A 26,471-nucleotide genomic window follows, 5' to 3' on the forward strand; every position below is an offset into this window, starting at 1 on the left:
GTGTAGCCAGGATTTTTTAAAGGGGAGGGGAGGTCACATTGTGTCAAACAGTGTGACCCGGGTTTTCATGTCGACCTCCACACGCAATGTTTACTTATTGTGACAAAGAGAGGCGTAGAGAGTGGAAAGGGGAGATACAATCCAATCCAAATTCAATTAATTCGTATTCAATAATCTCCCGAAAATATCGTGTCAAGCATTAAAAAAAAGTTAACATTCTTTTAAGCCGCTTTTTTCGTCTCTTATAAACATTCTGTGAGATTCTTTAACACATAATGTGATCTACTAGTCTATAGCTTTTAAACCTGTCTTGCTATTATGGTTGTAAGTCACTGACCTGTTCCTTTGCTGTTGGTAATATCAGCAGCTGAGGAATACAAGAGAACCAATTGAACCGTTTCACAAAGTGGAATGTCATGGGAACAAACAGCCAGAATTACAATAGAGGACAGTTCAGTTCGGGGTAACGGAGGTGGGGGGCTCGTTATGCCATATATATCACAGCATTCAATGCAAACTTGTTATGCAAAGAATACTGACAATATAGAAGAATACCGACCATCTAGACACAGAAGAATCGCTAAATGTAACAAACACTCGACCCGATGTTTTTTTCTTGTATATAATGTTGGAGTAATTATGTCACGCCATTGACTTCTCTTCGAATCTTTCTGATGTTTTTTTTTCAAATAATCAGCGTAATTCATTATTCTTTGAGGGATTTTGGGTTAAGCTGTAGGTTATTTTTCTTACCTAGAGGTATTTCACAAATGTAGGCTTTCCTGCTGTTATCTGGAACATCCGAAAACAGTCCTGTAGCCTCTGACATCACCACGACCTTTCCGTCTCCAGAAGGCTCGTTTGTTTGCCATTTTCCAATTGTGAGAGGTTTTCCATTAGCCCAAATCCATTGCTGACCTCCATTTCTTAATCCTATGTGCCACTCATGGACACCGGGAGGGGAGAGTGTTTTGATCTTTCCACTGAGGAATTTCCATTCCTCCTCGGTCTCGATAGAAACCAGGTGACCCCCCTTGTCTGTGCAGCTGTCTTGGTTTTCAGGCCATGTTTTCCCCGCTTTGGTAAACATGTAGCAGGAATCTGCAAAGCAGTTATCCCCGACCCCTAATCAAAGGAATGTTTTTCAAGGTTAGTCAACAAACGTACAGATGGACGAAAAAGCTGTTGGGCAGACGGTAGGAAACGTCGACAGACCGACGTCCGGAAAGACGGACAGACAGACAGACAGTCTGCAGATTTAGAATTGAGTCAATTAGGCGGACACCCACTGAATTACAAAAGTCTCCTTAAAACATGGATTTGCGTCACTTGAAAGTTGAGATATTTAATTTCGTCCATTTCGTCTGATGAATGGTCTCATTTATACAGATTTTACGGATTCAAACTTTTATCAGTGTCGGCTAAGGACTTATTAAAATTTGCATTCCTGTCCGTATTCAGCAGCGCAGAAAATCCTTGAATTCAACATAGTGCACAATCGTTGTCTCACCAGAAGACCAAAGAATGCACTCATTCAGGTATTTATTTGAGAGGGAAAGCGAGAGAGGATAAAGCTGGTGTGACTGAGCTAACTGGTACAATAAGCCCTAATTTCTGATGTGTAAATGATAAAATCTAGATTAAGAAAATTTACACTTGGTCACTAAGTCCCATGTACTTACCTGAAGAGTCTACAACATCTGCTGAGAAGCCAAAAAAAGCATACCAAAGTGAGATCAAACGCAAAGCTAACACATATTTAAGTAACATCAAACGTAAAATTATCATATATGCGGATTGAATCTGTCATGAAAAAGCAAAAGGATGAAAGATCCTTTGAAATGACAACTGCAACAGCATCAAAGTGTGTATGAATGGGAGGGATTGAAGCTGATGTAAATAAGGGGGACTCGAACAACGAATTTCAAGCACATAAAAAACAGCTACAACAAAGCAGATATAGCATACACAAAAGAAAGCGAAGTCATTAATCAAACGTGTCACTCACTCGTTCCTTCTGCAACAGCCGTAGAGACAGCTAAAGGCAGAATGAAAGAAATACTGTCACGATAAACCTAATATTGCACACTAGTTATGTCACATAAGTAAAGGTGAGACGTAAGGTTGAGTGATTCAGAAAAAAAATGGCAGATAGTACAAAAATAACCAAATTATTTAGCAAACTTAAAATCGTTTAAAAGCTTAATTTCACAAAAAAATAGTGTTTATGTGAGACTATTACAAAATTCGATTAGATGAATGAACCTCACATAACCAGGATACAGAACGTAGCTTAAAATTAATTTAACAGGTCCATGCCGATAAAGGCCTACTTGTGAAAGAAATACAAGATGTAATCAATTTTTATTCATCGATAGGGGAGAGAACGTTATTTCCACGCCTATTTAACGCGATATGATGTAATTTTCATTGTATATATTTTTATTTGTTATGGCTCACGACCACTAGGCGTAGGATAGTGTCGTAAGTTATTGTAAAAAATGTTCTTAACTACAATAATACTGAAGTGTGTGAATAAAATTCGGTACAACTAGAACCTTTTACAACTGACGGGAAGATGTCGTGAACATTTTGTCTTATCATCAGAGCTTTCAGAGTACTTCCACAGCCTACCTTCGCATGACGATTGCTGTAAGGCGTTGACTACATTCGACATTTGGGAAAATTCAGCAGTAAAAACGTGCTTCTCTTTCGGGTTACTTGCCATGACGTTAAGTTGAGCTTTGTCATAGCGCTTGCCGATTCCAACCGATATTATTATTACCCCAGATCTTTTAAGTTCTTCTGAAGGTTGTATAAGGCCATCTCTGGATCTTCCGTCAGTTATTACAATAAACACACGGGGAACACCATTTCTAGGCTCGTTAAAGAGTTTTTCAGCCGCCATTTTGAGGCCTTTGCCGGCGTACGTTGAATGGTTAGGGTACTCTATACGATCAACCGCTTCTTCTACTTCCTGGTTAGTCTTGAACTGGCTAAAACCGAACTGGAGTTTGCTATGGTATGAAAATACAATCGCTCCAACTCTTGAAGCCGTAGGAGAAATGACAAAGGCACCTGTAATTTCCTTTACGAACTTTAAACACCGTTTGAAATTGCCTGGTTCGTACTTGTTTATGCTTCCGGAACCGTCTATCAAGAATCCAAGGTCCACTTGCGTATTGCACTTTGAACCTAAATTAAACAGACACACACAAATAGGGAACAAGATGTTCTGAATTTCACGGAAAACACCATTTAATCTGTAACCAATCTCGTATTGCAGGTGGATGTAAAAGCGATCTATTCGAGAGAAGATAACAGCAAAAATAACAAAGTCGACGTAAAGCAAAAGAAAAAGCATACATCAACAAGGAGATTGCAAACCTGGCGTTTGTGGTTGTGTTATTCTTGAGGGAATGATACCGACAGCTTGCAAAAGACAATGAAAAAATAAAAATAAAAAAAACGACAAAAAAGACAACAACAACAACAAACAAACAGATGAATTTATAAAATGAAGATAGGGGTTGAGGCACTAACACCAAGAGTTGTAATCGACGAAAGATAATCTCTGCGATTAGAAGAGAGGTTTCGTTAGTTTAGGACCCTTAAAACAAATGTAGTGGACTGAACACTACATTGATCGATAAATTAAATCACATTGTTTGTTTTCATGAACCCTTAAACTCCTTGATGAACATGTACCTTCTCCCTAATATATCAAATGAGTATCCTGAAAGCGAAAGGTTGATGAGAAGAAATTGAATTTTTATGTCAATACAACACCAAATTTCATCATTTTCGTACAGGGAAACTGATACCAGCCAAAAGTAAGCATTACTTTCATACGAACGAAAAGGTTAAAACCAAAAACCACAATTTTAATAGTTTTTTAAACGTATGTATTCCTAGCCATTTTAAAAGCTTTCAATTAATGGAAATTATTGTTTGTTGTTTGCCTGTTGTTTGTTTTGAACACTTTCGAACACACTGAGGTTTCAAGTTGAAAATTATTTCAAAGTCTATCAGGCCTGAAAGATACCAAGTTTTATCTTAACATTATGATAACTTTCTCTGTCTTCAAAACTTCACTGAGTCTCAAATGCCTTCTGGCATCGCTAGGAACAAATGAGAGACTCGATAAAAGTCTCAACTTAGAGGCTTTGGAAAAGGAGTTGAAATCCAGCTTTGCAAATGAGTTAACAAACTCATGAAAATAGATTTTAGATTTTTTTAATGATTACCTTTGAACACTTGGGACGTCACAATAGGGACGACACCTGTTAAGTCCCCAGCACTACCTAGGACATTAGCCAGAGACGAAGAAGACACCATTGCTGTCAGCTGTGCGTTAGGAGCACCTATCCTGACCAATATTATCCGAACTCCGGTTGCTTTTAGGGATGAAACTGCGTTTGAAATGTCTTGAACGGGAGTTCCTGCGATAAGCACTACTAGAACCCGTTTCCTGCTCACTGCTTCTGCAGTAAATAGCTTTGAACTGCACTGATAAAGAGCCTCGGCAACGTTGCAATCACCATATATTTGCTCGACATTGCCAACTGTTGAGGTAACGTCCGACATGGAGGTATACTGATTAAATCCAAAGACAACCTAAGATGAAGCAAAGTTTTTATAGGGGTTAAGCTCTCTGTAGCAAAATGGGACTACGTGCATTAATAATACCGTCAATAACAGCTGCTCTGATTAGTTTGTGATAAACGTAAGCAACATATAAGAATATTAAAAAAGAAAATAAAAGGAATTAAGCGTATGAACCGTAATTCAAAATGATAAGATACACAGGAAGAATAATTAATGCCTGTTTTACCTTGATACTGTCCCCAAATAGAACAAGTCCATACCGCACACCCTTTACTTGACCAGTAGACTGAATGCTCCTAGTGACAAAATTTTTGGACAGATCGAAGGATCCAACACTTGACGAAGCATCCACCATGAACGCTAGGTCGAAGCCATCTATAAACGTAGGTTTGATCACTTAATATCGGTTTATTAGTAATGCAATATTTGTATAGGGTGGGCATGTCATCTTTGACCTCCTAAACCTAGAGTTCGGGGGAAATGCCTGTTGTTCTCGCGACATTTAATCGCAGTCGTGGAAAAAAATATCGATATGTAATATAAGCGGTGAGGCATAAACTAGCTGATTTTTACTGGACGAGATCTTTCGCCCTTTCTTCCACAGAAAATATCGCCTTAGCTCAGTAACGTGTTAGGGCGGAGGTAAGAAAAAAAGTCCTCGAAAGTTATTATTTTTGCTATTGTTTCGTTTTATTACACTCTACCCGCGAGTTTAAAAACCTAGCTATTTGTCTCTCTAATTACCAATTAATAAGTTCATTCAAATTCCTCGCTTTCCATGCAGATATAAAAAGGTCAGACAAAATTAATAAAAGTAACCCTACCTTTCGGGACAGATGTGGTTCCGCTTGGACTAATTCCTCCAGCTACGGTTAAGTGGTACAAATAGTTAAAATCTTTGCCATGTCATTTTTAATTCAGTAGTTTATTCAAAGCCAATTAAGAGCTCGAAAGCACAGTTATAATCACCTTGCGATATGAGACTTGTGAAACTTCCAATGGTAAATGCCAAACCGCCAAATGTGCCTACACTTTGAGCAGAGGACGAAGAAGATGCTAAAGCTAAAAGCTGTGACCGATCGAATGAGCTGCCAATACCAACAGCTGCAATGATCTTGACTCCAGCTGTTGCAAGCGATGAAACGGCTATGGAGAAGTCACCATCAGACTTTCCTGCCAAGAGGACGAGAAGGACTCGCTTCCTTCCCCCGGCGTCACCAACGAACAGTGACGTCTTGCATTCTCGAAGAGCAACATCAGCATTGCAGTTGCCACCCTTGCGCTTGACGCCAGAGACTGCCTTATCAACGTCGTCGATAGAGGAAAACTGATTGAAACCAAAGACAATCTAAACGAGACACAAGGAGATAAATTAGTGTTTATTTTGAGAAGCAATCCGTTTATAACTAGAAAAAAGTTTAGACATACGCTGGCTTAAATAACTTTGGTTAGAAGAGTGTAAAGATAAAGAAGCATAAAGAGGATCCTTAAGCAACCAAAAGGATGGCGGAACAATAAAGATAAGCGAGAACACGTTGCCATGAAATACCTCAACACTGCCACCGAAAGTAGCCAATCCGTATCTGACATCATTACCGAGGGTAAATGAATGGAACACAGCCGTGACGAAATTTAACAAATCCTGGAGATCATTTTCATCGATATTCTTAGACGTATCCACTAAAATGGCAAGATCACATCCACCTACATACGGATATACAAACAATGAGCATATTGCACGAATGGACTATAGCGAACCGTAGATGTAAAAACAAAAACACAAAAACACAAACAATCAAAACAAACAATCAAATAAGCAAAGAAAATCAATGGCCAGACCTGCACGTGTTATCCCTGGGCTTACGATGACACTGGTGGGTACAGCTTTTAAGATGAAAATAGTGAACGATGGAACTCAAATTAATTTAGAAAAAAAAGCACCGTATGGGATTTGAAAACGATGGCCGATCATTAAAACTGGCTCCGGATAACACTAAGAACGTAAATTTTCAATTCATTATATAGGAGTTTTTTTCTGTTTTTCCCCACAATGCGTAGATATAGTTATTCATATTCCATATGCAAATTGCCTACTTTATATCATCGAGCGGATCAAAAATGCTATGTGCACACGTATCTTTGAGGTTAAAATAAAATGAAATAATTTCTTCATAATAGAAGAATCATACTTAGTTATTTTATGGATAAAGCTTTTTTTTACCTTTAGGTATTTCGCATATATAAGCATTTGCACTTTCGTCTACAACATCATCAAAGAGTCCTTGCTTGTCCTTTGATATCACAACTACGGCTCCATCACCAGAAGGCTGGTTCAGTTGCCATTTTTGGATGGTTAGTGGCTTCCCACTAACCCACGCCCAGTTCTGGCCTGTTTTTCGCAAACCAATCTGCCATGCATTCACACCGCCAGCAAGAGTTAAGGCCTGGATCTGACTGTTTATGAATGTCCATTCCTCTTCTGTTTCCATCGAAACTAAGTCCCCTCCTTTGTCTTGGCAACTGTTTTAGTTTTCAGTGAAGGTTTTGCCCGACTTAGTGAACATGTAACAGGAATCCGCAAGACATTTACCTACCGAAACGATGACAATTATAAAAATGTGTTTTACATTGCTAAGCTTTACCGACAAAAGATTCTGTAGCTTTAACCCCTTCAAAATTCATTCCAAACGGACAGTTCAAGAGAATTTTACTAATCGAACCAATTTTCATAGAGAAAAGAAGACACTTTCAGAGTGTAAAAGACTTCTTACCTCCAGACTGATCCACTCCGTCGGCTAAGAAAAGTGAAAAAATGGAGAAATTAAAATGAAGAAAAAAAGAAGTAATGATTTATTGCAATAGAGAAACTTACTCCAAATAACGATTTTATCACACACACTTTTTGTTTGATTAAAAGTTACTCAGCCAAATCGGTATTTACATCTCATTTAAAGACTGTTATAGCTTATTCATTCTATAGAATTCAAACCCATAAAAAAATGTAGGAAGTAGAAATTCTTAGCGAATGCTAAGATAAACAAAAGGTGGAACGACTTCGAGAAAAAAAAAACCAGACCACCAACAACAATATCTGGGCTACAGATGATCAAATACGTGAAACTCACTCGTTCCTTCTTCGATGGCTGTAACAGCAGCTTTAAAGAGAAAAAGAATTAAAAAATTACCACTGTTAGTGGCACCTAGCCAGATGATTTACTGGAAGAATAGGGGTTGCATTCTTGGGTTAGAGTCCAGTTATCTGCCAATGCTGATGGGAAATAGATAAGTAAAACTCTTCGTACGTTTCTTGTTTTAAATAGATTTGCACAGGGCGAGTTCGTCAAAAATGATATTACTCTCTAATAATATCACGAGGTTTACTCAGGTATTTTTCACTGGACTTGAATTCAAGAAACGAAACTACACAAGTGCCTCCCTTAGATACGTAGCGATGCAAAGACAGTGCTTCAGAAACCATAAAGTCGATCGGTACACTTCTAAGTTTTATGATAAAGATTTAGTAACGAAACAATTTGTACTTACCTTTACATGCTAATTGCTGTATCGCCGTAATAATATTCGACATTTGAGAGAAATCTACGGTAAACACATGCTTTTCTTTTGGGTTGCTCGCTATAATGTACAATTCTGCTTTGTTAAAGCATTTTCCCACTCCAACAGATAAAACAATTACACCAGACTGTTTAAGTTCCTCCGAAGGAATGATAACATCATCATGGGACTTTCCATCTGTTATAACGATTAGAACGCGCGGAATTCCTTTTGTGACGCCCTTAAATAGTCTCTCCTTTGCCATTTTTAATCCCTTCCCGGTGTACGTTGAATGTCCAGGGTACTTGAAGCCATCGATCGCCGTCTGAACATCGGCTGGATTTGTGTATTGATGGAAGTCGAATTGCAGTTCACTTTGATATGAGAAAACGATAGCTCCAATTTTCGAATTGGGAAAAGCTCTTGCGAGGCCTTTCACAAATCCCAGGCATTTTTTATAGTTGCCAGGGTCATACTTGTTTATGCTTCCGGAACCATCGAGTAAGAACCCCAGGTATAACTTGGTGTTGCATTCTAGGTGAAAAACGATTAGACGATTAGAAGTTCCAAACGTCTATTTCTTGGCAAAGTGATTATTAACTGTCATGCAGGCTACCTCCTGATTGACTTTTAACAGTATAGGAGTTATTGATCATTTTCCACATAATCATTGGAATAACTATCCAATTTTCGTTCTAGTATCTCATATCCACTGTTTGCTGCTAATGTATTCGAGACTAATCACATGGTAAGGAAAAGAGAAGTTATGAAGAAATTCCTATATCGAAAATGAAATGGACGTTATCACAGGCACTACCAGGCTCCACATTCCTAGTAGATAAGACTTTACAAACCCTTTCCTGTGGGCTTGGGTGTATTTCCTGCTATATTCGAACCACCATCTGAAATAATAGATTAGAAATTGAAAACGCAAGAGTCAATAACTGTCTGTGATAAAGATAACTGATTCATCAAGTTTGGGAAGAGATGGGAATTTGTAACAAATATGAGAACTGGATAAGGAATTTGAATTTTTTCGTTTCGTATACCTTTTGGTACTATTTTACATACGCCATCAGTGATGTCAGTCAAATCTGTGTATGAGACAACATTTAGTACTGAAGATGCAGGAGATGCTATGGTGGAAAGCTGCGAGTTGTCAACTGAGGCACCAATTCCGACGGCGATTATTTTTACGCCAGTTGTTTTCAACACCGCTGCAGCGTTACTGAAGTCTCCTTTCAATACTCCTGCTGTAATAAAAATGAGTACCCGCTGCCTTCCTTTGGCGTCATCCGTAAACAGCGCAGAGTCACACTTATAAAGGGCTTCCTCAACGTTACAGTCACCATCCATCAGCTCCGCACCACTAAGTGCTGAGTCAATGTCCGATATTGAGGTATACTGACCAAAATCAAACACCACCTGCAATTAAATGGTCCCAGTTTGATACACGTACGAGATAGACGGAGGGGAAACACGATGATCTGTAGGTCATAGTCACAATGTTGTGTTCTTAGGTAATACACTTCGCTCACGGTGCTTCTTTCCATCCATGGGTATAAATATGTACTGGTAGACTGTAAGAGAAACCTGAGTAAATTCTCGGGGGTGGGGGTATCCTGTGATGGACTGGCTGCCCATTCAGGGGGAGAAGCAATTTTCCTGGTTACTTTGTTCCGTTGAAACCGGGATAAGCTTCGACTGTGCGGGCCACTTTGCGCCAGTGACAAGTTAACCTTTGTTTCACACACATTGAGAGCGATATCCAAAGAAGTATTTTATCCAAACATTGAACGACCTTTAAAAAATTACCTTTGCTTACCTTAATACTGTCTGCAAATACAACTAGTCCGTACCGTACGCTTCTCGCATGTGCAAATGAATGGAAAACGTTGCTGACAAAGTTCAAAACAAGGCGGAAGTTTGCCTCTCCACCAATGTTCGAAGATGCATCCACCAAGAACGCAAGGTCTAAACCACCTAGAAAAAATGGAACATTTTTTACGAATTTTCTTTTATAAATTGAATCAAATTGAAACGCAAAACCGTCAATATCATAAAGAAATGACGTACCTGTCTTAGCCTGTTCCTTTCCATTAGCAACGATCCCACCAGCTAAAAAATTGCCAAAATAGTAAAAATATAAATGAATTTACGTCAATTATTACAGAGGAACATTTTATGATACCAGCTTTGTTTACAGGGTTGCTCCAAGTGCACCAGGTAAAAAAAAAAAGGAAATGAGGTATCAAAAAAGGCCAGGTTGACGAAATTAAATGTATTATCATTGACTTACCTAGTGATATCAATTGAGAAACGCTTCCTATAATGCCATCCCAACCGTCAATTGATGCTGTTGTAAATACGTAAGACTGAGTAAAGGCCATAGCAGACAGCTGCATTCTGTCATAAGATAACCCCATTCCCACGGCGATTATTTTGACCCCAGTTTTTGTTAGAGATCCTGCAGTGGTTGAGATATCGTCATCAGACGTCCCTGTCATAATTACCAGAAGGATGCGTCTCCTTCCTCCAGCATCACCATCAAATAGGGATGTCTGGCATTCGTTCAGAGCAGCACCTGCATTGCAGCTACCACCTTCAAATGTAAGACTGGAAATTTTTTTTATCAACGTCGGTGATTGATGTGTACTGATTGAATCCAAATACAACCTGAAAGAGAAGACATCGCAAAAAAAAGCCCTCTTTGTTATGTACAAGCAATTCTGGTTATGTCAACCACTTAATTTTAACTTAATTTTATATTTCTCGGTAAATATGAATAACTTTGACAAGTAACTGAAAATGATAACGAGTCCATCCACAGAGCTAAACACCTCTCTTTTGGAATACCGCGCAAACAATAATTTGTTTACAACTCAATCTTCTATTTTAGCACCCCTTGAAATTACAAAAAAAAAAAGAACGTTAAATCGAACTTGTTGTTTGTTTGTTTATCTCGTAGGTAGTTTTTATTCTTGTGACCTATGCTCACTTATCAGGTATCCTCCGTCCTTTAGAAACCAAATATAGAACATTTTATATGGTATATTTATTTTAAATACCTCCTCGCTCTCATACCTTGGTTCTGCCACCAAAGACAACAAGTGCGTATCGAATACCATTCCCAAGTGTAAACGAGTGGAAAACAGTGGCGATAAAATTGAGAATCATTTGGAAGTTTCCTATTCCTCCAACATTCCTCGATGCATCCACCATGATGGCCAGATCGCATCCTCCTAAAGAGAAATAAATTCAACTGAAACGCTTGAAACGCTTCTTTGGGCTTCTGATTTATGCCTCAAACAATCGGTTCAAAAGGACAGAATAACGATGGGAATCCTTTTATACAATGTGACCATTTCATTGCAGTTTTTGTGCATATATATTATCTGTCAATTACCTTGAGCCAACTAAAATAGCGCTGTAGGACTGAATCTGGCAGATTTTGGAAATTTAGTTGGTTCGACCCGACGTGCTTTTATGGCATTACATTGTAAAGAAAAAGTAATCTAGCTGATATCGTAATCGGGGTGGTAAATGCATTATTGCCGCGCGAAAAGCAATGAAACTACCTAGATTGGGCTGGAGGGATTGATATTTTGGTCATTTCAATAAGAAACTTACAATGTACACTTACCCACTCCTGCTGTTGTCGGCTGCGAAATGAGAGCACTGGCGGTTACTGAAACAATGTACGAATAAGATAAAACTGTTTGATTCATGATCGCAAATGTAACAAGGACAAATGACTGAAATTAGTTGAAGTAGCTATATATACGTGGACAAAGTCAGTGAGTCTTACATTGAGATATTTCACAGATATAGGCCTTTGCACTATCATCTTCTACATCGCCAAACAGTGCCTTTGCGCTCTTAGAGATCACAATTGCATTTCCATTTCCAGATGGTTCGTTCGGTTGCCATTTGGCGATGGTCAGCGGCTTTCCACTAACCCACAGCCATGTTTTTCCTTGATTCTTCAGACCTATGTGCCATTCACTCACTCCCACAAAATTGAGACTTTGAATCGCGTTATTTATGAATGTCCATTCTTTTTCTGTTTCAATGGAGATCAGGTCACCTCCTTTGTCTCTGCAACTATTTTGATTTTCAGTCCACGTCTTACCAGCTTTGGTAAACAAGTAACATGAACTTCCGTCACATTTACTTCCGGCACCTAAACATAAAAAAGGCTAGTTATGTTCTAAATTTTCATCAATATGAACATGTAAGCAGCAAAGAATACTCACCTACTCCCCCTGAGGGTAAAGTAACGCCATTAGCTAAAGGTGAAATAAATACAAGTATCAGTTAACGTAGCGAAACATTGATACAGAGAAACAACAACTGCATTAATTGACATACAAACAAGACAAATCTACGCGCATAACTAACTAATCAATGAATACCAATAACACAAATACTTGAATATATCAAGTTTAAAATTTTCCTATTAGTTGACTTGAGATCACCTCCGACGCGAATGGCACATCAGAAGTGATTACATAGTGAGACAATCCATACTATTTCATTGCCAGCTAATATGTGGTTTTTCTATGAAATGACCGCCTTTAGGGTTCAATTCTGTTGTGAGGAGCTTTGAGCACTTACTTGTTCCTTCCGTGACAGCAGTGGTGGCAGCTGTGGAAACATCATAGTGGATTAACAAGTTTTGGCATTAGTACCAATCATAAAGTAAGAAAATGAAATCATCCTTGCCAAATTTAACAAGGCCCTTCCCAATTTATGTCTTGAGGCATCGTGAAATATAAGCTCTAAATTAAAACAAAACTTTTCATCACATCTTAATTTATTTACGTGGACAGAAAAGTTGAACATCCACAAATATTTTATCCTTTTGCTAATGACTAAGTTCAGGCATCAATAACATATTTGATAAAAGGACTTTACTGCAACTCTAGAGCAAAGTAAATTCAGCTCTTACCTTTACAAAGCATATCCTGTATCGCCATGACTATTTGTGGCATTTTAGAGAATTCAACTGAAAACACGTGATGCTTCTGCGGATAGCTTGCCATAACGCTCAGCTGAGCTTTGTTGTAATGAGTTCCCAATCCAACGGTTAATATTTTAACCCCTGCCGATCGAAGGTTGGCAGATGGCTGAGCAACCGCGTCATGAGAATATCCATCAGTAATAACGACAAGTACACGAGGAACGCCTTTTCTGATATTGTTAAAAAGCTTTGAACCCGCCATTCTTATCCCTTTACCCGTGTACGTCGTAAATCCAGGGTATTGAATTCTGTCAATGGCGGCCTCCACATTTGATTGCGTTTTGTAATAAGTGAAGTCGAATTCGAGCTTGCTGTGGTATGAGAAGACAATTACCCCAACTCTTGTGTCAGTAGGAGAAATAACGAACGCTTTTGTGAGAGCTTTGACAAATTTTAAACACTTTCTGAAATTTCCTGCCCCGTAATAGTTGATACTTCCTGAGCCATCTATAAGGAAACCAAGATCCACTTGCGTTTTGCAGGCTAAGGAAGAACATGGAGATGACGAAACGTAAGCACACAAATGTTCACCCTTTTGCAAAAAAAGATTAAGTCGTCTAGTATTTCAGCGATGACAGACTGAGTTAAGATTCAAATCATCAAACCTTCTCCTACTGCGGGTTTAGGTCCAGTGACAGTAACCGAGCCAGCTGAAAACAAAAATGGACGAAACGTAAAAGTCCATAATTTGAATTCGAGGTACACGTTCCTAGTGTTGCGATTAGAGTTCTGTATATTTTTCCTATGAAAGTAAATTACACTACGAACTAAATGTAAAGACTTGGCTCAATAGCGCCAAGCGAACACATCAAAAATGCAGAGTATCCGAAACCTGGGTGCAAATCTTTTGGATTTTTGGATGCAAGGGGAAAAAGAGCACTCTCAAAATAGAAAGGAATCGTGAAAATACAGAAACTAATGAATTATATTACCAAGAAGACAAAAGATTTGAGATTTATTTACCTTGCGACACAAGGCCGATCACTTTCTCAGTGATGCTTCCGAATCCGCCGAAAGAGGAGGTGTTTAAGACGTAAGATGTAGCGAAAGCCATCGATTGAAGTTGTGCTCTATCGAAAGAAGATCCCATTCCTACTGCAATGATTTTTACTCCAACTTGATTTAAGGCATCGGCTGCATCTTTAATGCCTAGATCCTCCTGTGCTCTTCCCGCCGTAAGGACAATGAGCACTCGCGACCTCCCCGTCGTGTCAGCGGTAAACAGTTTGGAACCGCACTGGTAAAGAGCCTCACCGACGTTGCAGTTTCCACCCACCAACTCGACATTGCCAACTGCTGAGTCCACGTCAGAGAGTGAGGAATACCGATCAAATCCAAAAACAATCTGCCAACAAAAATTATGAATGCTATAACAAAATCAATTCGTTATGAGCTCAAGAAGAGTCTAAGAGGTACTATACGAAGGTTAGGGTCAAAAGATTGCGCACAAACGGTTTTAATAAGTTTACTTCGATGTTCAAGTTAACTTACTTGTCAATTATATTTCCTTTTAAGGGTGGAATAAGTCGACCTTCTGGGAACAAGCTTGAATGAAAGTTAGATTGAATCGGCGTGGGCTGGTGTTTTTGTGATGATTGATACTTGTATTAAAGCATTCCATCAAAAGGGAGACGCCAACATCCTCCTCAAATTCTACTACTGTCATGATCAAGTTCATAAGGATCAAACCATAATCCGATGATTATATCTGCCCTCCCACCCATGTGATAATTTCAGGATGAGGGAGAATTCGTAGACTGGAACGTAGAGCAGTTTCCTTGAAAACTGTTTTCCCCCATTTATCCGCTTTAGCCAACTCTTACTTCTGTCCAGTGATTGTGGGACTATTTCTCTCAGGAGTTCGAATTTGCAGGGGTTAATGAATGATCAAGTGAATGCTTATTAAAAATGATACATCGATGCAATAATTAAATTAAATATATCGATAAGGTACCTTAACACTGTCACCAAATACCACCAATCCGTACCGCACATCACCAACCACGGAAAAAGTATGGAAAATCCTAGTTACGAAGTTCATAACAAGCCCGAGCGTTCTATCGTCTCCGATGCTTGATGACGCATCCACCAAGAAAGCCAAGTCACATCCACCTGAAATAAAGCGAATGGGTGAAGCTTGGACATATTCAATTCAATGACACAAAATAAAAAATTTAGATGAGTGAAGAATGAAGTAATAGTGGCAGCGCCCCCTTTTTCGTTACTGAAACAAGATTCTTGGACACTTTGTAATGCATATACTGAGACACTGGCTCTCTTAGATGCAGAAAATTATTTCACCCAACACTTCCAGCTTGCTTCTTCGAAGAGATTTTAAGTTTTCTTTTCATCTGGTAGCCACCACTTTTCGTTTTTTCCCTATCATTTATGCAGTACAGCACCCACCTCCCTTTGCAATGGATCATCCAATGGTACTGACTCCTCCAGCTAAAACGATAGCAACAAATAATATTAAGCATCATAGAAGATAAATTCTTTCCAAGTTAGCTTCCGAAATTAAACCCTAAACTATGATAAATTTTAAGGAAAATCGAATAACTTCAAAATAGGTATTCATGATAATTATTCTATTCAACTACAAATTCAAGATTAGTATAGTCTTGAACTTGTAATTAAATAGAGTTTTCTGAAATGTGCACCAAGCACTTAACGATAGTGAGAATATAAGATGCAGAAGAGCGCCAAAAATACTCTTGCTTACAGGGATTCTTCGTGCCGTTACGAGAAATTTAAGGACAACTGTCGTGCAATTCATACGGTTTCCTATACTTAACACAGAGTTCCCATTTAATATTACAAACTCCAAGAGATCTTCCTCTTCCTCAACAGAATCTGTCATGCAGTTTAATAAAATTAGACAAAACAATATCTCGGGTTCAGTAGAAAACAGGGACTACTCTGAGTCTTACTTAAACCAGAAAGCAGTGCGTTCATGTACCTTGCGATATAGTTGTTGAAACACTTCCTGTAATATCTGCCAAACCCTTAAATGAGGCAGTGTTTAGCACGTTAGACGTAGATGCTGTCAAAGCTGTTATCTGTGCTTGAACAAATAAGCCGCCAACTCCAACAGCGAAAATCTAGACTCTAGCAGTTTTCAATGACCCGACCATATTTGAGTAGTCCGTACTAGTGCTTCCTGCCACAAGCACCAGAAGAACACGTGCTCTTCCTCGTGCGTCGCCAGAAAACAGGGATGTTTGACATTCTAAGAGAGCAGCGCCTATGTTGCAGCTGCCACCCAACATTCTGACCTTAGCAATCTCCGCGTCGATGTCATAGATGGAGCTGTATTGATTAAATCCAAATATGACCTGAAAGAAATAGTGGTACTTGTTGCATTATGTAAATGTTTTTCAAACTTAATTTAGTTTACATATTACAGAAATGTTGAATTTGCTTTCCATCGCTTCTCTCTGGGATTGGCAAATCATATTCGCGCCACGATCTCCAACTATCTGATTCAAGAGTAGAAGAAATCAGAAATTAGCAATTCGTTGTTAGTTGGTTTTCAAGTGAGTTAAGAATGGCTCCTTACGACATCTACCTTGGCCATGAATAGCCACTCAGAGAACTAAGCTTGCTTTTGCTTTCACGAGATCGATCAGAAGGCGCTTCACAGTGGGTAACAAACCAGAAAATTAAACCGCCGCACTATACGTAAGTATATAATCAATCATAAATTTCATCTGAAGATTATACATGACATAAACAAAACGATTCCACATCGCAGTTATAAGTGTAATTATGAAATTCTTGTTTATCAAAGTTTTGACAAAGTTTAAGCCAATTTCAAGAAATGAACGCCTACCTTTGCCCTGCCACCGAAGACGACTAATCCGTATCTCACTCCATTCCCGAGTTTGAACGAGTGGAATACATCAGTCACGAAATTCATGATGACCTGAAAGTTCAATGCTCCTCCGACGCTCGCTGAGGCGTCCACCATGATGGCCAAGTCAAGTCCTGCTGTGGAAGAGATTGCAGGATCATGACATAGCCATAGCCTCGACAAAAATTCCCTTGAGGAATTCTATTTGGCGGATAAGTTGACCTTTTGACCTTGGCAAGACCCCTTGTCCAAATAACTAAATGACAAAGTAATTTGCCACGGTAAAACTCACCAGGGACATTTTAGCTGGTGTGCATGAATCGAAAAATCCTTATTCAGGACCTATGCGATGTGGTGGAATAAACTGACCTGACGTTCCTGTTGCTGTAATTCCTCCGCTACCGACTCCACCAACTGAAAGAAGTACCAAACTTGCCTTCAATGACAATTTTACCGTAAGATATAAGTGCAGCGTGGAAATTACGGAGATGATAGTAATATAGATCCAGAAGAAAACGGTAGTCATTAAAGGGTTGGAAATGGTTATCTTTAGCTGGTCACAGTGAATCTTAAATATCTCAACAGCTTACCGTCATACCTACCGACATGAAATGCTAATAGTTAGACACTCGCAGAGAAATTCCGTATCTACGCGCGCCCAAGTAACTGGTGATTAGTTTCTCTCTCGCGACCTCGTCTTTTACTCATTACACCCTCCCCACTCCCCCTCTCAAAACCCGTGGTCGTGAGAAAGCTTGACCAAGACTATATGTCTTGAGCAGCTATTTCGGTTCTCAGTCCACAAGCTCTCTGACTTCATCAAAAGATAGCAGCAATCGCCAAAACATTTGTCTCCTGTGGCTGTTGCCAGAACAGAAGAAGAGAGAACAATGTTGCACTAAGTGCAGTGAGGTATTTCTTCCAATGAACGAGCAATCCTTACTCACAAATAATCGACAAGTAGTCATCTCTTTACAAACACCATTTGTACTTTGAAGATCTCTCTTAGATTTAGACCAGATGATTTAACGTGGATTTTTCATATTTTCCTGGATTTCTCTTTACCTTTCTGTCTTTCCCACCTAGTTTGTTGTTTTAATTATAACTATTATGTACCGTCTCTTCTGTTCAAGTGAGGATGACAGTTTTTCTTTACCGTTTACTGTCAATAGCAGAGATGCCATCAATAAAACCTTAAATAGATAAGACTTATCATATTTGACCAACTTTATATCAACACGCAGGTTGAGTTATTATTATTATTATTATTATTATTATTATTATTATTATTATTCATGCGACAATGAATTAAATTCATGGATCTCTCCACGGAGTATAAGTACAATAGAAAGACTTACCTCCGCTTCCCGTGGTGGTGACAGCTGTCCCGGCTGAAATAAACCATTATAAAAGAAAGTTGTAACACATCAAAAAAAACTTCAATCAATCAGTCAGTGTCATTTGATAATTTAGTTAATCACGCAGGCAGTCAGTTTGGCAGTAAGTGATTCAGTCAGTCCATCGACCAGGCTATCGATCACTATCATCAGTTGAGTCTTTCATCGATGAATTCACTCACCTGTCAGCCCATGCACTGGAATCTCGAAATTAGTTTTTTGACGCCTCAGTATTACTTACTTGCTCCTTCAGAGACGGCCTTTGCGGAATCTACAAAACAACACATCAATTGAATCAGTTATTTTTAATGGCGGTCATTGCGTAGGCTCTTTTAATAGAAAGTCAATAATTTATTATATTTATTGTTTTCTCGAGAACCAGTTTTCATTTATCGCTAGCCACTTGTCAGAACGGATTGAGCTCGAGATGAAATGTGTATCTTTCAGAGCATCTTTCAAATTTGAGGAGATTCCTATGTGCAGTCAACCATCCAAAGACTGAACGTCAAAATGTGGTTTAACCATGATGCAATGCGCGATGAAAAAATAATAACTTTATCAACAAGGCAAAGGTCGCGTTAAGATCAAACAACTGTTTTTCGAATAACTTCAAAGTACACTTGTGTTTTAAATGTGGAGCACGCTATTTGCTTTCCTTCAGGTACAGGAACGAGGTACACTAAATAATATCGATCATATTCTTTTTTCTGTATATCACCAAGTATCAATATATAGCACTAGGCAATATATCATCCTCACGAGATCTGAGGTTACTTCTTCTAACGCGCTTCTCACCTCTGCAAAACTTATCTTGTATTGCCCTAACTATAATCGGTATTTGAGAGAAATCCACCGAAAACACGTGCTCTTCCTGTGGGTTGCTGGCTATGACGTTAAGCTGAGCTTTATTGTAATACTTTCCCAGTCCAACGGACAGTATTATTACTCCAGCCTTTCTAAGCACTGCAGAAGGCTCGGCGACATTATCGTGGGAAAAGCCGTCCGTTATAACAATCAGTACTCGTGGAACTCCTTTCCTGATATTGCTGAATAATTTTTCACCGGCCATTTTCAGACCGACACCAGTGTACGTCGAACGTCCGGGTTATTCTATGCGATCGATTGCGGCCTCTACATCTGATTGCCTGTGGTACTGGCTGAAGTCGAATTGAATTTTACTGCGGTATGAGAAAACAATAGCCCCAACTCTTGTTTTCGTTGGAGAAATAACAAAAGCTCTAGTAAGAGCTTTTACAAAATCCAAACACTTTCTGAAATTTCCTGCGCCAAAGTAATTTATGCTTCCAGAGCCGTCAATCAGGAATCCAAGGTCCACTTGAGTTTGGCAAGCTAAAAAGGTAAATATCGCATTAAGCATACTTTTATATGCCCATTTTAAGGGAACTTAATTAAGAAAAGACCAACCACACAAAATTACCGTCAATCTGAGAATTTAAGTTTACTGTTGCGAGAAGGAAATAAATAAAAAACAAACAAAAAAAAACAACCAAACAAACAAACAAAAACAAAAAAATTAAAGACCGTAAATAAGGTTATACATTTTTTTGAAGAACCTCTAATTTTAAGTCATTGAACCCTTGAAGCCCTCCACTAGGAGGGGGCGAGGTGAACGGTCAAAGAGGAAGGGTAAACGAGTCAGGCTAAAATTAAACATATCGAAAACTAAGCAAAACAAATAATTGTGAGAGCTTTTATTCAACAACTTGCGAGACTTTTGAATGAAATTTCATCGTTAATAATTTAATTTGATTACCTGAAAACGGAGTGCGTTCTCATGCGACACAAGTGCAAAGTTGTAACACGAATGCAAATTAAGCTGTAACACGAGAGCAAAATTAATTACAAATAGCGCGCGCACGCTTTCATATTTTCGTCTGTCTTGACTTTCTGTGATCGTACACATTATTAACAATAAAATCATGATTTGCAATTTGTTGTAGGACACACTTGTAAATTTTTCAAAGACTACACATTTTGTTGTCTTTGAAAAATTTTACTCGTGCTTGTTGAAACCAAACTGCACTCAAAATCATGTTATTATCAATACATATTTTGTCCATTTATACCTAAAATATTGCAGGGAGCCGACTCCATGCCCTAATAAATAATAAACAAAGAAGACAGCTGAAACAAAGTTCCATATGACATTAAACCATTAAAATGATTTAACAAACCTCCATTTTCGGAAAGCGCAGTTCCAATGGCAGTCACACCACTAACTATAAAGAAGAGAGTCATGAACTTGATTGTTAATTTAAGTTTTGTGCAAATAGATGCTTAAGGTAAAAAGATTATATCTGATTGCTGAAAAGTCATAATAAATTTTATAATTGTAGTTATGTAAATGTTGTATTGCAAAATTCACTGCATTATCAACTGTTTTCTTTTAAGTTGACCTTCGACTCAATACAGATTGAGTTCGCATGGTGGAATTTATTTCGATTAATGTCGCAATAGACCGATGCGTATGTAATTTTTTTTTTTTTTTTTTTTTTTTTTTTTTAGTTGTAAATAGCCTTTATTTTTGCGAACGGTTTTTAATTGAATGTCAATCCTGCGTCGTGTTGACATACTAAGCACAGTTTTATGGTCGTTCAATGTGGTATGCATAAGTTATTTGGTTCAAACACCTTTTGTAGCGGTCACTTACTATTAAGCAAAAAAAATTAAATTATCGCAGAAATTGAGATTATTTTCGAGTGGATGTTAATCATTATCAATCGTGCGAATTGACTTCAAGATTTTTGACAAATTTTTTATTTTTTTTATTTTTTTTATTTTTATTTTTTTTTATTTTCACTTAAAGCACAAATACTAGAATAATACAAACAAACACAAAGTTAATTACACTAACGCTTACGCTACTCACTAACACTAATTACGAAATACTGCGTTACATTACATTCACAGTCGGCTAGATTTAATTTATGTTGTGGTTATATAATAATATAAACCTAATTTGTACAAATACTTCTACATCAAATTCCTTTTTTGGTAGAACGACTGTATATACAACTGCGTCTATAACTGTTAATACCCGATACTCATCTATTGAGTTACAATAACATGTTTTCCCATTTTTTATAATGAATAGATTCTTTTTTATTCTTTTTTGCTATCAAAAATTCAAATTTCCGAGTTTCAGATGTTTTAGCCTTCAGTAAGGATACAGACGGCTTGATATTTTTACAACGACATGAATAAATGGTATACTTTCCAAGAATGATTATGTGATTTAACAAATAATTCCCAGGGATATTATCGGAAATACCAAAGAGGATTGTTACCTCATCAAGCTTATCAATTTTCATATTGTAAGTATTTAACCAAGAAATAACCGAAAGCCAAAAGTTTTTTAGTGTAAGTACAGCTGATTAGAAGATGCTCAAGAGTTTCTTCGTGATCTCCACAAAAGGTACACATCGGAGAAGGAACCAAATTCATTTTATATAGGATTTTATTGGTGTAGAGAATACGATTTAAGATTTTGTATTGAAAGGCTCTCGTTCTAGTGTCAAGAGTGACTCGACCCGGCAATAGATAAATATTTTTCCAGTCTATATTACCTGAAATATTGTATACGGAATTAAACTTAGACTGGGCAGTCGGAGAAATCTGGATTCGTTTGACCAGGGTGGAATAGATTGATTTTGAAGTCATTCTAGTTATATCTTGAACATCGTCTGAAACAGTTTTGTCAATTCGGTTGTTATTATTCTCTCCAACGTTAAGGAGCTGTTTCCAGTTAGGCGGAATGGCGGAAAAAATGCCTTGTAGGAGTAAGTAATCTGACAAGGAGAGATTTTTCTCTCTAAAAGCGTCCCACCTTTTTAATTTTGAGTCATTTGAGAGAATATCTCCAAGTTTCACAAAACCTGCTTCTTTTATTCTCTTGTTGTATATTGATTTCTTGTTAATCAAGAGGTTCTGGTTGTTCCAGATAGTCACATTTAAAACGTCCTGTTTTGTAGCTATTATATCGTGATTGCCATTAAAGTCAGACAAAACTTCAAGACATTCTTTATAAAAAGAAGGTAGTTTACAGGGTAGGCGCGATGGATTGAAATTGCACTGAAGCAGAAAACTGGTTCCTACATTCTTAAGATAATGAGACAAGAAAACTTTCCACGGACTACTATTATCATCTAAATACCTTGCCAGACACACAATTCTTTGAGTTTTAATTAAAGATTCAGGGTGAGGCATTTTGAGGCCACCGTCTTCGTATTCACTAATTAAGGCTAGTCTTTTGACTTTGTCTTTGCCTCTCCACACGAAATTGAATATCACAGAATTTATGCTTTTAATTATATCCTTATCAAAAGAGATAAAGGAGGCCCGATACATAAACTTAGGCATAGCAAATGTTTTGACTAATTGAATCTTACCAATTAATGTTAAGTTTCTCCATTGCCAGCAACTTAAGGACTTTCTTATTGACTTTAAAGTAAGGTCAAAGTTAAGCTCTCTGCTTTTACGCTGATCATAAGTGAAAAATATACCTAGTATTTTAATTGGCTCATTCACCTTATTAATATCGAGAGCTTCGTGATTTCGATAGGAACTTCCTAACCAGTAGGCTTCTTTTTTGTCCTTATTTAGTTTAAGCCCTGAACATTCGCCATATGTGTTCAATAGGGAACTAAGAGAGTCATAAGATTCCTTATCGCGTAAAAAGTTTGTTAAGTCATCGGCGAAAGTGATACATTTGATTTCTTTGTTTTCTACTACTATACCTTTTATATCTCGAGTCTGTTTGATAGCGGTAAGGAGGGTTTCCAAGGCTAAAATAAACAAATAGGGCGAGAGAGGGTCACCCTGTCTAACTCCTCTTCCGATTGAAAAAAGAGGAGTTGCTACACCATTATTCATAATGCAGCTGGATATATTAGTATAGAAAAGACGTATCCACCTAATAAAGGATTCTCCAAAATTGAACTTTTCCAAGGTCTTAAAAAGGAAGTTCCAACTTAAGAAGTCAAAAGCTTTCTCGAAGTCAATGGTCACCATGAGACCGGGGAGATTGTATAACTTTGTATAGTCCATAATATCACCTATAGTTCGTACTGCATCAAAGACGTTCCTTCCTTTCACATATGCGCACTGTTCAGCACTAATTAAGTCGGAAAGAACTTTCTCGAGTCTTAATGATATAGCATATCATTATGCGTATGTAATTACAACAGTTTATAACAACAAATTTTAATATCGTAAGGATCGAACGAGAAGTGAAGTGAACTCGAGAATTCAAACACTACCACAGGCCAGGAAGAAAGTGTTTGATCAAATAGTTATTGGTTTAGGCTTTGCGCCTAATTGGTTGAAGGAATGGCGCAAGTTTCCCGGACCATGAATTACATCAAAAACGGCTCAATCTGAATTGCTCTACAAGTTTTTTTTTTATTCATTATTATAACGTTTACCTTCAGATACCAAATTGGAAACAGTCTGCCTTTTTCCTGCTAAACCAGTAAAGGAGTTGGAGTATAGAGCATAAGATGAAGAATATGCCATAGTTATAAGCTCTTGGTTAGAAAATGAGCTACCCATTCCAACAGCAATTACTTTGACTTTAGCCGTTTTCAATGTTATGGCAGCTGTTGTCAAACTGACTGTCGATCTGCCAGCCATTAGCACGATCAAAACTCTCTTTCTCCCAGCCCCATTACCGGCAAAAAGAACTGAGTTGCATAGAGTAAGAGCTTCGTGGACGTTACTGTAGCCTTCAAGCAGGTTCACACTAGCAACTTTTGAGTCGACGTCAGAGAGTGATGTATACTGATTAAATCGGAAGATAACCTGCAAGGAAATGAAGAAAAAAACCTTACACATGTATTATTCTCTATCTAATTGAATCGTTTCGATAATGCTTTTAGTTGATGATAATATTTCCATTCTATTTTTTTAGGAGGGAGGACAACGCGGAGAACTCCAACAAAACCTGCATAGTATGCACAAAAAAAAACCAACCAAAACAACAACAACATCAAAGTGAAGCTAAAAAAAGATTCTCATATCACCCGACACGTGGATGAATAGACTAGAGTTGTAGGTTAAAGAAAGCATGATTCCATCTTCCTTATGAGAGTCATATTTAGGCTGCTCTACACTTTGCTGCTATTGTTTTGCAAAACTAAATTGAAGAGACTAGTTCAGAAGAGTAACCTGAATGTTTCATTCAACCGCAATCAAAACTGAACCTGCAAACTATCACCACTTACATGGTGATGCTCAGCGCCGATTGGCTGATTTTCACAGATCGTCACTTGTTTATGTTCACATTTAATATTAACAGCGGTTACTGCTAAATAGCAAACGAGAATGTTTTGAGAAATCATGTAATCATACCTGAGCATGAGCACCAAACGTAACCATTCCATACCGCATACCGATACCGGTGGCAAAGTAGTGAACGATGCTGATTACAAAATTCAGAACACTTGGCAAATTCGCACCAACACTTGATGAGGCGTCCACCATAAACCCAAGGTCACAACCACCTTATACAAAGAACATTTCAATGCATAAATTAATTGATATGATTGTAGATAAGATACTCGTCAATTCGTAATTCCTTTTTTTACAGCCTGTGAGGGAGACATGAAGTGACAATTACGTTAGTCTTCAGCCAGAAAATTAACGCCACACCATCTAATTCCTAAGGATAGCGAACCGAGAAATGCGTTGTCATGACGAGGTTGAAGGTGCTCCCAGATTTTTGAGAGGAAGCAAGCTGCACGAATCATTTATGGCAGTAATATAATAACTCGTCTTTGGTATCCCTTCTTGGTCTTTTTTTTTAATATCTGAGATATAGTTTTGTTACGTTTTAACTCGTCAACTTCACTTTTTTAAAAACACGCGCGTTCTTTTTTTTATGCTAGGCTAAGGAAAGTGCTAAGCTAAGATTTATAGTTTATGCTAAGGTTTAAGCTAAGGACAGTGACCTCAAAAAAATGAAGCTGTAAGGAATCGGCCGGTGAGGTAAGTAGACATTAAACATTTAAACTTGTTTCAGTCAACATGAGACCAAACATACCTCCCATCTGGGTCGCGCTTGCTCTGAGATTAATACCGCTGGCTGGGAAAACAAACAGTAGCAAGTCCTCCTTAGAATTTTTTGTGATATGTATTTTTTCACATATTTTTAACTCTACATCTCCATGTGGTCATTATGTATGTGGGAGACGCAGCGATTCTGTGCTGTATCGTATCGTAGGGTATCATGGTAATGTATTGTATCACGGCATATCATATCGTATCCATATTACGTAAATATATCACTTCAAGTGTCAAAAGATGCATCAATTAAAGGAATCTATGGACCTTGATATAAAAATCCAGCAGCTTCTTCCCTAACCCCAGGTAACTCAAGGAGTGTGTTTGCTCTCAGAATGTAATCTGGGGTAAACGCCATAGTAGAGAGCTGGGACTGCTCGTAAGAACTACCCATTCTAATAACCATTGTCCTGACTCCGGCTTTCTTCAAATAACCAGCACCTACTGAGACGTCATCAATTGACTTCCCTGCCATGAGGACAAGAAGAATGCGTTTCCTTCCTCCTGCATTACCGACAAACAGAGATCTCTGGCATTCTATCAGGGCAGCGCCTGCATTACATCTGCCTCCGACCAAGGTTACACTTGCTATTTCTGCATCGACATCATACATAGAGGTATACTGGTTAAATCCAAATACGACCTAATATAACGAGAAAGAAGATTTTCAAGCTATTTTGTTTTTTTAGCCAGTGATGCACTCGTTTACAAACAAGTAATTAAATCACTCCCGTCCTAATAAAATCATAGACCGAGGAATTGAGGTTTCTGATATAAAATCGATTTGGATATTGCAATAAGCTATTTTTTAGCGCTGAGCTAAACCATGCTTAATATAGTCATGATTTTACCTTAACGCTGCTGCCAAAGACAGCCAATTCATATCTAACGTTATCCCCCAGAGTAAATGAATGGAAGAAGTCAGTGACAAAATTCATAACGAGTTGGAAATTCAGTC

The 26,471-nt window shown here is 38.1% G+C and overlaps 4 protein-coding genes across 4 annotated transcripts; all 4 read right to left on the bottom strand.

Moving 5' to 3' along the window:
- Positions 1-329: 329 nt before the first annotated feature.
- On the bottom strand, positions 330-1,090 carry LOC149041761 (C-type lectin domain family 4 member D-like). Its single transcript, XM_089180922.1, has 2 exons — positions 754-1,090; positions 330-367 (listed from the first exon to the last, which is right to left on the bottom strand). The coding sequence occupies exons 1-2, from the start codon at positions 1,088-1,090 to the stop codon at positions 330-332; spliced, it is 375 nt and encodes a 124-aa protein (XP_089037048.1).
- Positions 1,091-2,551: 1,461 nt separating this feature from the next.
- LOC149041762 (cochlin-like) lies at positions 2,552-7,097 on the bottom strand. Its single transcript, XM_089180923.1, has 6 exons — positions 6,830-7,097; positions 6,158-6,312; positions 5,578-5,956; positions 4,835-4,983; positions 4,248-4,617; positions 2,552-3,348 (listed from the first exon to the last, which is right to left on the bottom strand). The coding sequence occupies exons 1-6, from the start codon at positions 7,095-7,097 to the stop codon at positions 2,552-2,554; spliced, it is 2,118 nt and encodes a 705-aa protein (XP_089037049.1).
- A 36-nt stretch (positions 7,098-7,133) lies between these two features.
- LOC149041763 (collagen alpha-3(VI) chain-like) lies at positions 7,134-19,502 on the bottom strand. The gene is made up of 24 exons (XM_089180924.1): positions 19,229-19,502; positions 18,675-18,704; positions 18,395-18,427; positions 17,406-17,450; positions 17,016-17,173; positions 16,335-16,518; positions 15,962-16,036; positions 15,138-15,295; positions 14,147-14,528; positions 13,789-13,833; positions 13,112-13,666; positions 12,778-12,807; positions 11,969-12,343; positions 11,804-11,848; positions 11,286-11,402; positions 10,460-10,762; positions 10,237-10,278; positions 9,986-10,143; positions 9,210-9,585; positions 9,015-9,062; positions 8,152-8,694; positions 7,734-7,763; positions 7,380-7,403; positions 7,134-7,198 (listed from the first exon to the last, which is right to left on the bottom strand). Exons 1-24 carry the CDS (start codon positions 19,500-19,502, stop codon positions 7,134-7,136), a joined length of 4,095 nt encoding a protein of 1,364 aa, XP_089037050.1.
- Positions 19,503-19,538: 36 nt separating this feature from the next.
- Positions 19,539-26,126, bottom strand: LOC149041764 (vitrin-like). Its single transcript, XM_089180925.1, has 5 exons — positions 25,781-26,126; positions 24,803-24,954; positions 23,878-24,253; positions 20,629-20,673; positions 19,539-19,783 (listed from the first exon to the last, which is right to left on the bottom strand). The coding sequence occupies exons 1-5, from the start codon at positions 26,124-26,126 to the stop codon at positions 19,539-19,541; spliced, it is 1,164 nt and encodes a 387-aa protein (XP_089037051.1).
- Positions 26,127-26,471: the final 345 nt, after the last annotated feature.

Source organism: Pocillopora damicornis, chromosome 8 (genome assembly GCF_964200805.1).
Source record: "Pocillopora damicornis chromosome 8, jaPocDami1.2, whole genome shotgun sequence".
NCBI classification, from domain to species: domain Eukaryota; kingdom Metazoa; phylum Cnidaria; class Anthozoa; order Scleractinia; family Pocilloporidae; genus Pocillopora; species Pocillopora damicornis.

Coding starts and splice junctions, on each gene's coding strand:
- LOC149041761 (XM_089180922.1), bottom strand. CDS start 1,090: ATGTTTACCAAAGCGGGGAAAACATGGCCTGAAAACCAAGACAGCTGC. Junction 368..753: donor CATTTGTGAAATACCTCTAG/GTAAGAAAAATA, acceptor TGTATTCCTCAG/CTGCTGATATTACCAACAGC.
- LOC149041762 (XM_089180923.1), bottom strand. CDS start 7,097: ATGGAAACAGAAGAGGAATGGACATTCATAAACAGTCAGATCCAGGCC. Junction 6,313..6,829: donor TATATGCGAAATACCTAAAG/GTAAAAAAAAGC, acceptor ATCCGTATGTAG/GTGGATGTGATCTTGCCATT. Junction 3,349..4,247: donor GACGTCCCAAGTGTTCAAAG/GTAATCATTAAA, acceptor TTTTTCTTTTGC/TTTACGTCGACTTTGTTATT.
- LOC149041763 (XM_089180924.1), bottom strand. CDS start 19,502: ATGGCCGGTGAAAAATTATTCAGCAATATCAGGAAAGGAGTTCCACGA. Junction 16,519..17,015: donor TCTTCGGTGGCAGGGCAAAG/GTAGGCGTTCAT, acceptor TATTTCTTTCAG/GTCATATTTGGATTTAATCA. Junction 12,808..13,111: donor ACAGGATATGCTTTGTAAAG/GTAAGAGCTGAA, acceptor ATGTTTCCACAG/CTGCCACCACTGCTGTCACG.
- LOC149041764 (XM_089180925.1), bottom strand. CDS start 26,126: ATGTATGATGTCGATGCAGAAATAGCAAGTGTAACCTTGGTCGGAGGC. Junction 24,955..25,780: donor TGCTGGATTTTTATATCAAG/GTCCATAGATTC, acceptor TCTTTGTATAAG/GTGGTTGTGACCTTGGGTTT. Junction 20,674..23,877: donor TTCCAATTTGGTATCTGAAG/GTAAACGTTATA, acceptor TCTTCTTTATAG/TTAGTGGTGTGACTGCCATT.